Source organism: Lontra canadensis, unplaced genomic scaffold (assembly GCF_010015895.1).
Source record: "Lontra canadensis isolate GAN:19392208 unplaced genomic scaffold, GSC_riverotter_1.0 scaffold155, whole genome shotgun sequence".
Lineage (NCBI taxonomy): Eukaryota > Metazoa > Chordata > Mammalia > Carnivora > Mustelidae > Lontra > Lontra canadensis.
The window spans coordinates 2,080,625-2,097,837 of NW_022631149.1; the positions used below are offsets into that span (position 1 = coordinate 2,080,625).

General features: G+C 44.9%; 1 protein-coding gene across 5 annotated transcripts in view; it reads left to right on the forward strand.

Annotated features, from left to right (window-relative positions):
- The window catches only part of DOCK11 (dedicator of cytokinesis 11), a 193,871-nt gene that overhangs the window by 98,865 nt on the left and 77,793 nt on the right, over window positions 1–17,213 (forward strand). For all 5 annotated transcript variants that reach the window (XM_032844786.1, XM_032844785.1, XM_032844783.1 and 2 more), the window contains 9 exons: window positions 237–360; window positions 3,692–3,813; window positions 4,447–4,533; window positions 6,343–6,432; window positions 11,837–11,955; window positions 13,438–13,507; window positions 13,589–13,714; window positions 14,622–14,693; window positions 15,434–15,580. In XM_032844786.1, coding sequence (XP_032700677.1) covers window positions 237–360; window positions 3,692–3,813; window positions 4,447–4,533; window positions 6,343–6,432; window positions 11,837–11,955; window positions 13,438–13,507; window positions 13,589–13,714; window positions 14,622–14,693; window positions 15,434–15,580 — 957 coding nt within the window. The remainder of the gene's footprint in view (window positions 1–236; window positions 361–3,691; window positions 3,814–4,446; window positions 4,534–6,342; window positions 6,433–11,836; window positions 11,956–13,437; window positions 13,508–13,588; window positions 13,715–14,621; window positions 14,694–15,433; window positions 15,581–17,213) is intronic.

A 17,213-nucleotide genomic window follows, 5' to 3' on the forward strand; every position in this document is an offset into this window, starting at 1 on the left:
TCCAGCACAAGCCATAAATCACCCCTCACTACCCAGGAGGCCATTGTTGTCAAATTGAAACTGACTGGAAAAGCCTTTAGAGTACATTTAAATGATAACTATTATTTGATGACTTGGCTTGCTGTTTAGAAAAAAAACAAGTCATCGGAAAAGTATGATGAAATTGAACTAAAGGTCTGACTGTCCAGCTTGACAATGAAAACAAAATGTGATGTGTGATTTTGCTGTCATTTCAGATTAAAATTGAGCTTCCCATTCACCTGCATCAAAAACATCATTTGCTTTTTACTTTTTACCACGTGAGTTGTGAAATTAACACAAAGGGAACAACCAAAAAGCAGGACACAGTGGAAACTCCGGGTACGTGTACTCTTTCACTTGTCTCTTTCTACAGCTATTTGAGGTGGAATCGTCTAGAACATAACCTCTTTTCCTCAAGCTACAAACCACTTCTTCCCCTCACCAAAAAGTACGTTTCCAAGTTAAAAAGTTCATCGGTGAAAGATGAATTATAGGTTCATTTTGAGTATCATTTCTTTTAAGTAGAATGGCTCAGCAGCCAGAACTTTCCAGTTTGGCTCGCTAAGGAAGAATGAAGTAAGCCCAGAGCCCAGGGATATATTTGAGCCGGAGGGAGATTGGGGACCCACCTGGTTCTAGTGAGAGCAGAACAGATTTAATGAATTTGAGTCAATTTGAGCTGGTAGTGAAGGGTCAGTCTTGGTCCCATCCAGCAAAGCTTTAGATAAATCAGTGGGACGCATCCTTAGGCGAACACAGAGGCCCTACAAACATGGAGTATGCCACTGCCACTAGATAAATGTCAGCAGCCCCTGGGATTCAGAGCTAAGCTAGCCTGGAAATTCATTCATTCATTCATTCATTCACCAAATACGTCTGTGTATTTATTATGTGCAAGGCATTACAGTAGGTACTAAGGAGAATACAATGGAGACTCAAACACAGATCTTGTCTTCAATGAGCCTGTGGTCTAGCAGGGGAAATGAGATCTATATAGACAATGATAGGACAAGACAGGAAGTAGTAGCTACCAAAAAAGCGGTGCTGTGTAATTTCAGGGAAGAGTGAGTTACTACTTCGACTGGTTGGAGGGACTAGTGGCTGAGAGTCTGGGAAGGCTTCCAGGAGGAGGTAGTATTTGGGTGAAGCCTTAAAGGGGCAGGGTAGAGTTTGAGAATACAGTGATGGCAGGAAAGTAGATTCCAGAACAACAGAAGAGCTTGCCCAGAGGCCCAGTATTGAGGGATATGGACAGGGAACCATGTGTAAGTTCAGTAGGATCAGAGCACAGGGTATTGGGAGAGGAATCAACAGGGTGTCAGGTTGAAGAGGAGGCACCAGATCATGGAAAGCCTTGAATGCCAGGCTGTGGATTTGACTGTATTCTGTCACCAGCATGGAAATATCGAAGGGCTGTAAATGCAGGAAGTCCCATTGGGTAGCGATGTGACAGCGGAGGGAGTTGGAGCAAGAAAGAAGGAAGAGAGGTCCGTTAGGGGCTACTTCAGAAGTCCAGGAGGAAAGGGGGCCGCCCTACGGCAGCAGCTGGGGAATGGAGAGAAAGGGATTGCAGAAGAAGAATATCTTGGTTCTGGCAAATGGTTGGCAACTAGAGAGAGAATTCGGAGTTAGCGCTGAAGCGTCAACACTGGAAAGAAGGAATTTGCAAGTAGCAGAACCACGGGGTGGCGGGGAATCCTAGGTTTGGGACTGCCATTGAGTTCGTGCAGCCAGACTGAAGTGTTAGGAAGTTGGCCTTAAGGCTCACGTGGTCCTGTTCTCTGTCTCCACGGGAACTGCAGTTTGAGCAGGGCAAGGGACCTCGGGGATTGAGAAGAAGTCGGGCTGAACAATAGGAACCCAAGATAGTGCACATCCTGAAAGACAAATTACTCTTTCCTTATTTAAGTCCTAGACCGAAGTGGGCCAAGGGCCCGGTAGCGCACGGGATGGTTATTCCGTGGGCCCCTCATCATGTAGAACCGTCCACCTGTAAGTGGCTTCACCTCCCTGAGCCAGAAGGCATGTGCTCGACACCGTACCTTTCCAGCTTCCAAGGGCTCTGAGTTTTGACCGAGAGGCACCCTTGGCCGTGCTCTGATTAATTCACGGTGCAAGAATGTTGCCGAAGCAATTCCACAGAGACCAAAAGTAGACTGGCGGTTGCCAGGGACTGGGGGAAAGGGGAAATAGGGAGTGACTTCTGAGGGGTGTGGAGGTACTTTTGTGGCTGTGATGGAAGAGTTCTGGAATTACGTAGTAGTTGTGGATGCCCAGCTTTGTGAATATGCTAAAAACCGTTGATGAGTACGCTTGAAATAGACAAGTTGTATGGTGTCTGAATTCTAGCTCAATAAAAACATCTATGGGGAAAATTTTCACCCAAGAACAAGAAAGAGATTTTTCCGTTCTAGAAACCTTTGGTCACGTGTCTGATTTTTTCAGTTAACTACCCTGACAGAGTCCTTCCGAACAGCTCCGAATGTGCTCGCGTTAACTTTCGTCTGCTCCTTTTAAGAAAAGAGCTCTGGGTAAACCATTTCTGAAGTTATGCTAGTAAAGATGGCCTTCAGGCGCCTTTCGGAGTCTGAGAAAACCATTCAGTCTCCTTAGAGAAAGCAACATATTTGTCTTCTTTAAAGAATTAAAGCATTTGCCAAATGAAAACATTCTAACCAGATTTGTGTTGACTTCTGTGTTCACAGTATAAACACACACACTCACGCAAAGAATTTTAGTATATGTGCTGCCGAAGTGAGCACTACGCAAAGAATTTTAAAAGAATCAGAAGGCAGCGGCTTTCAAAAAGGGCCCTCCAGCCAACACCCTCACTCATGTGCCAAAACTTGGTCCCAAGCAAGCTTTTTTACAGCTGAGTTATAAACCCTTGAAGCCCAGAGTAGTAGGCTCTATAATGGAAATAATGACCCTGCTCCAGCTGAGGAATACAGATGGCTCGGGCTTTTTTAGCTGGAACGTGATGAGTTTTCTAATAGAAATCCAAGAAGCTCTTTTGAGCAGAACTGTTAGGAAGTACAGAGATGGGGGAAATCGCTCCATGGATTCAAGTCTTAATGCTGTGCCCCATCTGAATTCTGCTACTACCCCTCTGCCTTCTGTCGTCAGGAAAACCTGACCTTGACTTGTGACCTTAATTTTCCATAATCCCTCACCGTTCGGTTGCTGAAAGAAAATGCGCAACACACTGATTGCTGGCTGAGATTGTCCCAGACCCGGGACTCTGTGCTCTCACTAAGGATGGGTGTGAGAGCTCCGACTCTTTTCAAAAAATAACTCTACCATGAGTTATTCCCCAAAGGGTAAAGTTAGTGGTACCGATGCACTTGAAAAATTTTTCAGGTGTTCTCCTATATTCTCTCTCTGGGGTCTCTCAGTAACTAGGAAGTGGGAAGACTGTGTGTCATTCCCAATTTATAGTCCGGGAAGTTGAGTAGAGGACACGTTAGTGGACAGGGTGGGATTAGGAAGCCATCCAAGTGCATTGTTCCTTCCCCAGGGTTCAGATGCCCACCGCATGGACTCCCATATACAGACCCCCGGAAACATCGTCACCCCGCCCTGCTCCCCAGCAGTCAGAGATTTATGTAGCTAATTGCATTTGCAATTTCGTCTCTCATCTCTCATCTTATCTTGATTATTGTCTTGGCAGTTGGCTTTGCCTGGGTACCTTTGCTGAAGGATGGGAGAATCATTACATTTGAGCAGCAGCTGCCAGTGTCCGCCAATCTTCCTCCGGGCTACTTGCATCTGAATGATGCAGAATCAAGAAGGGTAGGAAAATCACTGCCTTTGCTGAAGGCATTGCCATGAAATATTTAAAAAGTAGACTTCCGTATTCTAGCGGATAGCTGCACAGAGTCCGGTCTGCGGACTGGTCCACAAGAAAGGTAAGTATGGAAAAGGAGCGTTTGAAAACTTTGAGAGCAGTGTGACCAAGGTACCTCCTGTCTGTTGATTCTTTTTTTTTTTTTTTAAGATTTTGTTTTTAAGGAATCCCTCCACCCAACACGGGGCTCGAACTCATGACCCGGAGACCCAAAGTCCACATGCTCTTCTGACGGAGCCAACCAGGCACCCTTCGTGTCTGTTGGTTCTGAGGACAGTTTTAAGAGCTGGGGCTTGGATTTTGGACATCATCTTTAAAAATGCATTTATTTAGTAATTCATTTTTATTGTGATTTTCTTAAAAGTATCAGCCTGCAAAGGATTGGAAATTCAAAATGATTTAGGATCCGTTTACTCTCAAGGCAGGTTATTGTCTCCAATAATTCCCTATGTGTGAAACAAATGCATTTGTTTCTGGGGTTCCAAAAAAAGGGAAAAAGTTGAAATGCATGAAGGTGTCGTGTGTCACTCATCTATCCATAGGTATGTTATGGAAACTTATCTATTTTCTGTTCACAGCAATCTAATGTAGATATTAAGTGGGTAGATGGTGCAAAGCCTTTGTTGAAGATTAAAAGCCACTTAGAGTCTACAATTTATACTCAGGTAAGTTTCGTCAAGTTAATTTTGTCAATTTTGATATTTGAATTTTTAGTTTGTTTTGAGGAATCTCTACACCCAGCATGGGGCTCGAACTCACGACCCCAAGGTTGAGTGTCACATGCTCTTCCGACTGTGCCAGGCGGGCGCCCCTGAATCTGTTTCTTGTTTTAGAATAGACTGTATTTGATTCCTGCGACCTTAGAGAAATTGTGGTCTCAATGACTTTCTCATTAGTAATAACATCATTCTTAAAAGTTGTAACTCAAATTTTATAACCCCTTTCAAATCCCCAAATCTGTTTATTCGCTTTAAATGGATTCAAGCCTCACAAAAGTCTGAAAGGATTGTGGAGGCCCTTATCACCTCTTTAAAAAAATAAATTTTAGTTTTTGGGACAGTTTGGGCTTTACAGAAAAACAGGGTGGTACAGAGAATTCCCATATACCCTTTACCTCCTTTCTCTGTTACTTTTTTTAGTATATGTGCTGCCGAAGCAAGCACTCCCAGTTACTTTTTTGAAAGATTTTATTTATTTATTTGAAATAGAGAAATAGCACAAACAGCGGGAGGGGCAGAGGGAGAAGGGAACAGGGAGCCCAATGCAGGACTCGATCCCAGGACCCTGGGATCATGACCTGAGCCGAAGGCACACGCTCAACCAGCTGAGCCACCCAGACACCCCACCTAGTTAACCTCTTACATTCATTAGTATGGCACGCTTGTTAAAGTTAATGAACCAGTAGTGATACCTAACTAATGACTAAGGTTCATATTTACTCAGATTGCCTTAGTTTTTACCTATTAATGACCTTTTTGTGTTCCACAATTCTATCCAGGATAACGTATGACATGTAGTTGTCCCATCTTCTGAGGCTCCCCTTGGCTGTGACAAGTTCTCAGACATTCATTGTTTCTGATGACCGCATTGCCCGCGTTCATGAGTAGTGACAGTTGGTAGGCTGCCCTTGTGTGGGAGTTTGTCTGATGTTTTTCTCACTGTTAGACTGGAGTCGAACCCAGAAATTAGCAGTCAGTGGGTCATGGATGACTAGTTCAGTTTGCTCTTAGCCTGACCAGGCACGCAGTTACAATCAGATATCTGTTAGAAGGCTCAGGGACTGTTCAAAATATCACTGATGGACAAGATGCAGCGCACGTTCCTTGGTGTGGCCTTTACGAGGTCCATCTTGACGCCACCTCCCCCCCGCCCACTTCACTGTTTCATGGATGGAGAAACCAAAACTCAGGTTAGATGACTGACCCAAGGTCATACAGATGCTAATTAGAGGAAGCAGGTCAAAATCTAAATCTTATTCTCCCAGTTCCAGATACAGTACATCCTGTCCACAGAGCCTGCATGTAACACCTAGATCCCATATAGGACAGCCGGACACTCGCCGGCCAAGTGCTGTGGTAAATTGAGCATCGAGTGCCTGCGACCTGTCTGGTAGCTCCCTGTGGCTCCAGACCGCTTTTCCTACTCATTTCATTAAAAATGTAGAAGCAGGCCAACTTCAGAGGCTGCACCCATCAAAAACAGAATTAAATGAAGGTTTGACTAGTTGCACAAAAATTGTGGCTTACCCGGGATGCTTAGGCACATGCTCGCTTTGCCTGGCTTTGCTGCTTTGTGCGATGGTCCAGTGGACTAAGGGTCATGGACACAGATGTTGGTAGCTGTGGCTGCCCGGTCTGGGCGAGCGAAGACCCGGATGGGTAGGTTTGCAAGATGTGGGCGGAGGGGGCGCTAGAGAGCCCATGTCCGAGGGTAAGGAATCACATTTCACATGGCTGTGTCCATCTGTTTTTCAGGATCTCCATGTGCACAAATTCTTCCATCATTGCCAGCTGATTCAGTCAGGCTCGAAAGAGGTTCCAGGGGAGCTCATTAAATATTTAAAGGTAAAGGAACAGCTTTCTGTGAAAAGGTTTGGTTTTAGTGTCTTTCTTGTTGCCACCTTTTGATGGGGGCAGGGGGAATCAAACTAACCCCTTACCATACTTTGGGCCGTGTACCCTCAAGAGAATACTTTCCGTGTGCTTTTCTTTCAAGTGCCTACTTACGAGCAGACCTCAAGAGTTGCGACCTTAGCAAGGGATTTTGTAACCAGAATCTGTTGACATATTTGTGAAAATCTCATGAGGATGTTTATTTCAGTTCCATAAATGGATTTTTTCAGGTCTTTTCTCTTCCTGCCGACTGCCCAGGAAGGGTGCTGTGGGGAAAAGGGTCAGGATTGAAATGGAGTCCCCGTTGCTTGGAATAAAATGACAATTCCTGGGTCTGTGGGTGAAAGAATATTAAAAGGGCCAACTAAAGACAGAAAACCCTCGTTTCTGCGTGTTGTGTGGGAGTGAGCCTTAAGGAACACCACATTTTATCCAGTGTATCAAGAACACAAGGCTCCTGTTTATTTCCTAACGTTGTAGGACCGAATTGCACATCACGGGACCTAGCTGATGGCCACTCTCCTTTTGGTTGACCTACCTTTGGTAGGTCAGCCATCGCAAGCCTGAGGAATTTATTTAAAATAATAATTTATTTAAATTATGAAAATTAAATTAAAAATGAAATAAAAATAATTATTTAAAATAAAAATTTTAAATGAAATCTCTACAGGATTTCTCTTTGGACATAGGTTACTACTTAATGCTGTTCTCAGGAAACAAAAACGTGCATTTCTTTCAGAGAGGTAGTGTGAGATGAGATAGCATTGCTGGATGGTGGAATCATTCGCTGAGTTTGTGTCCTAGACCTGTCCCTCATTAGCTCAGGGACTGGGCTTGGCCAAGTGACCGAGCTTTTCCAAGCCTTCATTTCTTCATCTGTCACATAGGGAGAACCAGTAACGCCAACCTGTAGGGTGGTTTTGAGGCTTACGTGAGCTAGGGCATCTGCTATGTAGAGCAGTAATCCTGGAGTCTACACTGATCTCTTGAGCCCTTTCGATGGGCCAAGCATCATTCTAAGTGTTCGGAATGTAACTGAAGAAAACAAACACTCTCCCTGTTGTCAGGGGGCTTACTTTCTGGTGGAGGGGGATGGAGAGTAAACAAATGAATACATGAATATATACATTCATTCAGGTGGTAATAAGGGCCACAAAGGAAACTCAAACATATCAAAGAGAAAGAAAGAGTGAGAAGGGGGTCTCTCTTATCCATAAAGTGTCAGAGAAGGTCTCTGGTAAAGTGACATTTGCCAGAGACCTAAGGAAAACGAGGGCGCCAGCTAGGTGGACTTCTGGGGGGGACGCTGGGAACAGCAAGTGCAAAGCTCCCCCCCCCCCACCCCACAAGAGCTAGCTCGGCATGTTCAAGGGACGGTGGGAATTCCAGAACTTGGGGCTGGCACACTGAGGGAGAGACCCTCATATTGGAAAGGTAGCTGAGGAGCTAGCCAGGTCAGGCCTTGTAAGCCAGGATGAGGAGTTTGAATTCTACCTTCGATGAGATGGGAAGACCTGCCGGGCGATGAACAAAGGAGCCCCATGATGGGATTTGGGTTTTTAAAGTCTTATCCTGCTTACCAGATTGAGCATAAACTGTTGGAAGGGTAGAAGCAGGGGGATAGTTGATAAAGGATGGCTATTATTCTTAATCATCATTAAGAAGTCTGATTGTCCTCTACATTCCAAATCCTTTCCTTGGGTAATGTCTAGAATGTCTTCTTTACGTGTGTATGCTTAGCCTACTAAGTTCTTTGGCTTTTCTTCCAGTGGGGAACCTTTGTAAAGTTTTAACGGAATGGAATAGAGCAGAGCATCATTTTCAAATGTACTGGTAGTCTTGAAATGGAGAAAAAAATGTACTCATATTTGTGTGGAAATTAGGGTGTGGAAATTTCTGATATTTATGTGACCTTTGCTCGCCCTCTAGTGGCAGTCAGTGAAATGTCGCACGATTACAGAAAGTGCCCAGTTCCTGTAAGGGACCGTTAGTCCTGAGTGAGAGTCTTGAGATTTTTTTTTTATTTTTTTATTTTTTTTTTACAAATGAGGAGACTGAAGCCCGAGTAGAGGGGACTTACCTGTGGTCGCTCACCACAGGTGAGCAGGAGCAGAGCTGAGTTGAGCCTGTGGCATGTGTCTCTTGACTCCTAGTTCCGTAAATGACACTCTTTCGCCAATTCACTGGCCCTGTACTTGTTGAGCTTTTACTGTGTATGTAATAGCTTCCCAGGTGTTGCGAGGCTTGCAGAGTAGAATAACTTCGGGTCATTGCTCATAGGGATCTTAAAACCAGTCGGAGAGACAGGACATGTATAAGCGGAATGACGATATAAGTGAGTGGTACCAGTGAGAGTCTGGGGCAATATGTGATAGGCAGCAAATGTATGATCCAGATTATAGTGCTAAGGGTCCAGGGAATTGAGGAATCCCTGAGACTAGACGCCTCCATTCTTTATTGTAATGCTTCGGTTCCATATTTTATTTGTTGATTCAGTCATTCGCCAAATACTTAACTGAGCACCTCGTCGGGGCCAGTTAATGCAGTGGGCACTAGGAATAGGATGGGAAAGCAGTTCAGACCACATCCCTGCTCTAGCTGGGGGTAGAGAGGGTATAAATGAGTAATTTGAGATCAAGATGTATGTTGCGGAGAAAATAGAATGGATGAATGGGATCCGACATGAGAGCAGTGCATTCTAGATGGAGTTGTCGGGGAAGGCCGTCTGAGGACATGATGGATGAAGCCAAAAAGAAATTGATGAGAAGAAGATAAGTGTAGGGGTTAAAGCTGTGGCAAAGGAGGACAGAATATCACAGCAGGCGTAAACACCTTGCGATGGCGTTGGAAGGATGGAAAAGAAGAAAAGATGAGTAGAGCTGGAACGCAGTGAGCAGCTTGTGGGGGGGGAGGTGGCATGAGATGAGCTTAGGGGGGAAGGCGGGGTACGTGTAGGCATGGGAAGCCCTTGGCAGTCTTTTGTTCGTGGTGGTTTGTTTGGTCTGTAACAAGGAGGAGAAAGAACACTCTAGTTGTTGTGTTGAGAGTAAATTACCAAGGAGAGATACTGGATCAGTTTTGCCTTGAATGCCCATCTCTCTTTTCTACCTGACATTAGCCCACTTTTTAATTCTTATTTATTTGAGAGAGAGAGAGTGAGAGAGAGCAAGCAGTGGAAAGGGGCAGTACGAGAGAGAGAGAGAAGAAGAAGACTCCCCACTGAGCAGGGAGCCCAGTGCAGGGCTAGATCCCTGCACCCGGAGATCATGACCCAAGCCAAAGGCAGATGCTTAACTGGCTGAGCCACCCAGGCGCCCCATCCACTTCACCTTTCACCTGCCTCCTCTCTGCAGCCTCATTGGACATCCCCTGCCCACGTGAAGACTCCATTGCTTCTTCCTCCATGCATTCACACATGCCACTATTGTACTGTTGACCATTGGCGTTATAGGTTTAGTTCTAGGTCTTTCCCCCCAGAGTCTCTGAACTGCTCGATGGGGGGAACCAGGTGTTTTTGATGTGCTTGGCCCTTGGAGGGTCATTTAGTATGCCTTTGTCGAATGACTGAAATGAGCGGCCTCACCGAATTAGGGGTTTCAACTTACTTAGAAGGATGGTTAGGATGTGGCTAAAAAACGAACAAATGCACAAAAGTGGGCATGCGTAGGATATACTCCCAGAGCAGTCAAGGCACTGGTCTGGCCTCGTGAAGAATGAGGAGTGTTAAGGCTGGAAATCTAGGTTGGGTCTTAAGTAATCTTGGCCCTTAGGCCAGAGTTTCTCAGCCTAGGCCCTGCTGACATTTTGGACGGGTTCATTTCTATTTGGTCGGTGGCTGTCCTGTGCTAGGACATTTAGCTGCATCTCTGGCCTCCATCCACTAGGTGTCAGTAGCACTCGCGGTTGTGATAACCCCAAATGTCTGCGGACATTGAGGGATGTCCCGTGGGGCCGGGGTGGGGGGGCAAGTGGCCCCTGGTTGAGAGCCACTGCCCTAGGTAATGGGGAAGCATCACAGGCATTTTGGGAAGAGGTGGTCTGATAGAACCAAATTGGGGGGAGATGAATCTGGAAATGAGAGCTGGATGTATAGAGAGTTAAGAGACCCACTATGAAATGGTAAGACTATTTTGGTTATAGGTTAAGAGGGGCAATGGCAGTAAGGCTAGAAGAGAGGGAGGCAAAAGGAAGGAAAAGCTCAGAGGATAGCCCACGGGTTCCTTGTGCTCAATCTCTTGCCAAGTGCATCTGACCAAAGAGAATCTGCCCAGACGGAAGAGGTCACTGCCGAGATGCTTCGCCTGTAGATGCTAGTGTTCTGAAAAGGTTTGGTGGGTCTAAGGATAGTGAGACAGAGCAAAAGAGAAATAGACCGGTCTCCTCCGTCTCTGCATTTCCCATCACGCTGAACCTTGAGCTTGTGTAGAAGGTGCCCGGTGAGACTTGTTTGTCTTCACCTTCCGGTTGGCTGGTTGATTAAATGATCGAGTGAATGTCTGAGTGAAGGAAGGGGTGGGAAGAAGGGAAGGAAGAAGAAGGACATTTTATAGATTTTGCTGCCGGGATCATTTCTGAACATACGAACACGTTGCCTCTCTGTGCTTGGCATACCTGTGGCTGGAGACAGGGTGTTAGCCCTGGGAAGAAATGGACTGTGCAAGGCTACCTCAGTTTGTGGATGGGGCCGGTGCGAAGCTAGTTACATGGAGAACTGTTCTTTACTGCATCTCACTTCCTTCTCAGCAGATTAGTGGATGGTCCACATTCTGTAGAACGTGCTCCATGCTGGGGGCCAGCAGGCCAGTCTCCAGAACCTTCAAACACATCTGCTCTCCCACTCCAGTGGAGTGCCGGTTTACCAGGAGTCCGTTGTCTTTATTCCCAAACCCCTTTATCCCAGTTATACTTTTTATCTTTGGTAGATGAAGTGTTTCATGTGAAATACATGAACAAAATCTGAGTGCTGAAATAGAGATGTGGTTAAAGTAATCAACAAAACAAAGTCCCCTGTTTTTCTTTTTATTTTATTTATTATTTATTTGACAGAGAGATAGAGAGCACAAGCTGGGGGAGCAGCAGACACAGGGAGAGGGAGAAGCAGGCTCTCCGCAGAGCAGGGAGCCTGATGTGGGATTCAATCCCAGGATCCTGGGATCATGACCCGAGCAAAAGGCAGATGCCTAACTGACTGAGCCACCCAGGCACCCCCAAAGTTCCCTGTCTTAGGAAGCTGCCATCGAAGTGGGTTTATATTCGAGTGGATGTATTTCTCGTTACTTAATTTTTTTGTTGCTTCACATTTGCAAGTTATAGCATATTTCTATGTGTTTTCATAACTAATAATGACTTATTTTAGTGTTTGCATGCCATGGAGATCCAAGTCATGATACAGTTTCTACCTGTAATTCTTATGCAACTCTTCCGGGTTCTCACCAATATGACCCATGAAGATGACGTTCCTATCAACTGCACCATGTGAGTTTTGGTGTTATAATACAAAGACGCAACTTTTGTTTCTTTTTTGTGTTTCTTCATTTTTCACTATAAATTTATCTTCCAGATAAGAACCCAAAGTCAGATATCTAATATCCATTTTCTCTTGTTTCATGCTTCTCAGACTGGGGAACTTGTATCGCCAGGGATAGATGGTACCAGAAACCATAGAAGAAAATGTGTTTTTCTCCACCAGGGGTTCTAAAACCTGGCTGCATGTTAGAATCACCTGGGGAGCTTTCAAAGAGGTCTGTGCCCAGACCACATTCATACCAACGAAATCAGAATATCAAGGGGTGGAACTCAGCATCTGTTTTTTTTTTTTTTTGAAGTTTTCCAGGCGATTCCATAATGCAACAGAGTTTGAGAACCATTGCCCTAGACCGGTATTGTCCGATAGAACTTTCTCCAATCATGGAGTTGTTCTACACTCGGGCTGTCCAATATGGTAGCCATTAGCCACATTTAGCTATTGAGCACTTGACATGGGGCTAGTGTAGCTGAGGAACTGAATTTTTCACTGTTGTGAATTTCAATTAAATAGCCACAGGTGCCTAGTGGCTCTCATGTTGGACAGAGTCACCCTAAGCCATGAAGTTTTACTCAAAACAGTGAGGGAATATAATTTTTATGGAAACAAACAAGGATCTATGGTAGAGTAGAAGGCAAAATGTGCTAATTTTGCAGTTCAAGTAGGATGCTTGAATGCACTGAGAACTCAGTGTGGGATGTTTCTGGCTTTGTTGCTTCTGCTGTTGCCATGGCCTCTCTCACTGGGCCTTACACGACACCCCGGCTCTGCTGCTGGGGACAGTCTGCTCAAAAATTTACGAAGCATTCCTCTAGTCCCATGGTTCTCAAATACAGCTCCTACCCCAGCGGCATCAGTATCACCTGGGGGTGGATGAAAAATGCTGATCTCCAAAATCAGAACCTCTGGGAGAGGGACCCAGCCTCCTGCCCTCTAGGTGATTCTGATGCATGATTAAGTTTGAGAACCACTGCTAGTCTCGTAGATGAATTTTAGATTTACTGCTGATCGCAGGTCACGCCATTATACGCATCCTATCTCTCTCTTCCTTTTCCCCATCTGTTGCTGTGCTTTTCATTTTATCTTTATCTTTCCTTTCCTTCCCCGGCGGGGATTTCATTTTTCACCCCCCCCCCCCCGGAGGTCTGTTGGCCCACTGTAGCCAAGCTCCTACTTGAAATGTGCACAGAGATTTAGAGCAGAGAAGAGACATCTGGGCTGGAAACACACTAGCCTTCTTTTGAACCAGGAAGTGTTTTTGCAAGGCCCTGAGCATGTTAGATGCTGAAGTCTTTGTTAGGCCATCTTATGTTGTCTGCAGTCCTCTCACTTTTAACGCTTCGGGTGGTGTGGGAGTATTTTCAGGGCTAGACGGTCCAACTGTGGAAATTCACCATAGCCTGACATGCTGCCCTTTGCGAATGTGTTTTCAGGGTTCTCTTACATATCGTTTCGAAGTGCCATGAAGAAGGCTTGGATAACTACTTAAGATCCTTCATCAAGGTTTGTGGAGGAAACTTTGTTTGGGAGCCGTTTCTTTTCTGTGAGAATTTTGACTGACGGTTCACTTTCTTTCATTTGTAGTATAGCTTCCGACCTGAAAAACCGAGCGCTCCTCAGGCACACCTGATACATGAGACCCTGGCTACCACCATGATCGCCATATTGAAACAGTCCGCCGACTTTTTAGCAATAAACAAACTGCTGAAGGTAAGGAAATGGACACAACAGGGGAATATAAGAAGCCAGAGATGTACTCGCTTGATGCCCTCCCACTTGGGTCCTGGTCTTTTCGTCCTTTACCCCCTTCCCTTACCACTCTGCTCAAGCATCCTTTTCCCTCACGCGCTCCACAGAATCTTCTTCATTCTCTTTACCCTTCCTACCCACTCCCTGTTCTCAGTCGAACGTGTAATAGAATTGTGTAAAAGAAAGACCTGGGTTAAAATCCGCCAGCTAATAGTTCCGTGACCCGGAGTCTGTCACTGACCATCTCCAAGCATCCAGTTCCTCATTTCTAAAATATAAGTGAAGCACTTAACATGTCATTTCTGGCACACAGACACTCAAGTGGTGGCTCTTATTTTTGTCATGAGTTTTACTGTTTCTGGGAATGATGGAATTTCAGTTGCAGACAGCTGAGGCTATATCTGCCAGAGGCTTCTCTCTACCCTTCAAATACACTCACACAAACACCTGTGCTCCTTGGGCTGGCCCCAGTGATGTACCAAGGGCAAGGCTGGGCTCCTCACTGGGTGCAGACACTAGTAAGATTCATTGTCCGTAGGGAATTGAAAAGCAGTCATAAAATAAACTAAAAGTTGGTTTGCCGTCAGCAAATCAAAACAATGTGAGTGATAAAATGCCTCCCCACGATGGGCAACATTCCCACCACAGGCTCTTTGTACCTCAGCAGCCAGCCCTGAAGTACAGTATCACGTCTCCGGCAACACGCTTTGGAGGTATTTTGTGGAATTGCAGTTGTAGAATTGCGATCACCTTAAAATGCTGTTAAAGTTCAAAGATCAGACCCATATTGATTTGTCCAGCTTTGCTAAGCTTCAGGATTTGGATAACGATTAAACATTGATTTTATGTATTTGTTTGTTTATTTTAGTACTCATGGTTTTTTTTTGAAATTATTGCAAAGTCTATGGCCACATACTTGTTGGAAGAGAACAAAATTAAGGTGAGTAGACTCAAGAATAATATTTAACACGGGCAGAGAAGGCTCATTTTATTCACTGGTAGCAATGACACGCAAATCCTCTTATGCTGAAAGGTGCTTAGCCCTTAGCTTTTTCAGTTTTGCCTTAAAACACACACAGACACACACATACACAACGTCAGATGAATTGCATAAATCTGAGGTCTGACAGTTCATGCATTTTCAGAGTCCTCACACACTCTTCCACGTACATTCTTTAGTTATTTGCCACGTAAAATGCATTTGCTTTGAAGCTTTCTCCTCATCTCGTAGCTTAAACATGTCTCTGTTGAAACATTTTCTCAGTTACAGGAATTCTAGGGTTCAGATTTGTGAAGTGAAAGATACTCACTTCATACTTGCCATTTTTATCAGATTTTTCACAGGGCAGGTTTACCGAAATCGAGATGCACAGATAAATGAGTTCTTTGTTGTCAGGAGAATAAAAAAATGGAATGAAAGCCTGGGGTGTGTCTACATCTCAGGAACGTGATGCTGAGGTTGGCTTGTTGATGATTTCAGTCAGTTCTGTTATTCGAGGCCCAGGTAGTTCCTATAGTAACCTGAAGTGTACATTGAGCTAGCGATGGCATTTTTAAGTTGGGAGAAGAGTTAGACTCCAGTTAAACACGGGTATGTCTAGAATGTGTTTGAAAATAAGAATGGCAATCGATTGAGACCTTTTGCGACTCTGACTTTTTGCTATGCCTATTTCACTGAAGCTTCCCAGAGGCCAGAGATTTCCAGAGGCGTATCATCATGTCCTACATTCGTTGCTTCTTGCGATAATCCCCCACGTGACTATCCGCTATGCCGAGATCCCTGATGAGTCCCGAAATGTCAATTATAGTTTGGCTAGCTTCCTGAAGGTGAGTTAAAGGCAGCCAGAACGTGGTAAGGAATTATTCTACACCTGTATGGTCTTTAAAGCCAAAGAAAAAATTGCCCACTTTCTAGAGACTTGGCTAGGTCTGCGTAAGCCTGCTGGAGAAACTTTTTTTTTTTTTTAAGATTTTATTTATTTATTTGACAGAGAGAGAGAGACAGAGCACAAGCAGTGGCAGGGGTGGGGGGGCGGAAGAGCATAGAAAGAGAGAGGGAAAAGCAGATTCCCCGCTGAGCAGAGAACCAGATTTGGGGCTTGACCCTGGGATCATGACCTGAGCTGAAGGCAGATGCTTAACTGACAGCACCCCAGGTGCCCCTGGGGAAATTCTTGACTGAATGGGTCCATCAGTTAAACAGCCCAGTTTGGGCGCCTGGCTGGCTCAGTCTGTTAAGCATCTGCCTTTGGTTCAGGTCATGATCCCAGGGTCCTGGGATCAGGCTCCCCATCAGGCTCCCTACTCGAGAGGGAGCCTGCTTCTTCCTCCTCCTCTGCCTGCCGCTCCCCCTGCTTGTGCGCTCTCTCTCTCTCTCTCTCTCTCTAAAATAAATAAATAAATAAATAATCTTAAAAATAAATAGCCTGGTTGGTTTTTTTTAAGCCCCCCACTGAAATGGCTAATTAATTAAATCAGAGGTCCCACACAGGTGGCTTAGCGAGAAGGCATGTTTTGCTCGTTTCACATGATGTTTTTTTCAAATATGTTAATTTGAGTACCTTTAGATCTGGCATGTACTTTCTACATTGCCACAGTCCCCACAACTCCTTAGCATGCCCCTGACTCTCCTTATGCATTGAAATCCTTCTCTGACCCCTGCTGGTCCTTGAGTTTGTATCACTGGAACTGAAGCAACCTGTTTGCTGATGTGACCACAGCCTCCATGTGGTTAATCCGCAAGAGGGAGAATTGTTAATCTCCGCACATGAGATGATTTTGAGAGAGATGGAAGCTCCTATATTGATGAAGGACCGCACATTTATTGTCGCTATATTTTGTCGTTATCTGTACATAAGGGGCAATGCTTGAGTGCAGCTGTTCTATAAAGTGGATGACAATGACATTTGACGTGTTGCAGAAAAGGGGCATGGGTTTGTAATGCACTCAGTTTTCACTTGCTCCTTTCCCTCTTCTCCTATCCTATCTCAACCATATGTGAAGAACCTCAGGGTCAAGGATCCATCCAAGTACTTTTAATGTCTAACATACTCTAGTCTTCCCTATTCAAAATTCACAACAAGGTTTCCGAGCTCCAGAGTATGGTTTTCTTTTTTTTTTTTTTTAAGATTTTACTTATTTATTTGACAGAGGTAGATCACAAGTAGGCAGAGAGGCAGGCAGAGAGAGAGAGAAGCAGACTCCGTGCTGAGCAGAGAGCCCGATGCGGGACTCGATCCCAGGACCCTGAGATCATGACCTGAGCCGAAGGCAGAGGCTTAACCTACTGAGCCACCCAGGCATCCCAGAGTATGGTTTTCTGATAGAAGAGCCCTCTTTGCCAGAATTAAGATAAAAACTTAACGCTATTACAAAAACTGGTGTGTATCAAAAACCAAACATCCACCCATCTTTTTAAAGTAAACTAGGGAGGACAGTATTTGAAATGTAATGTCTCCGT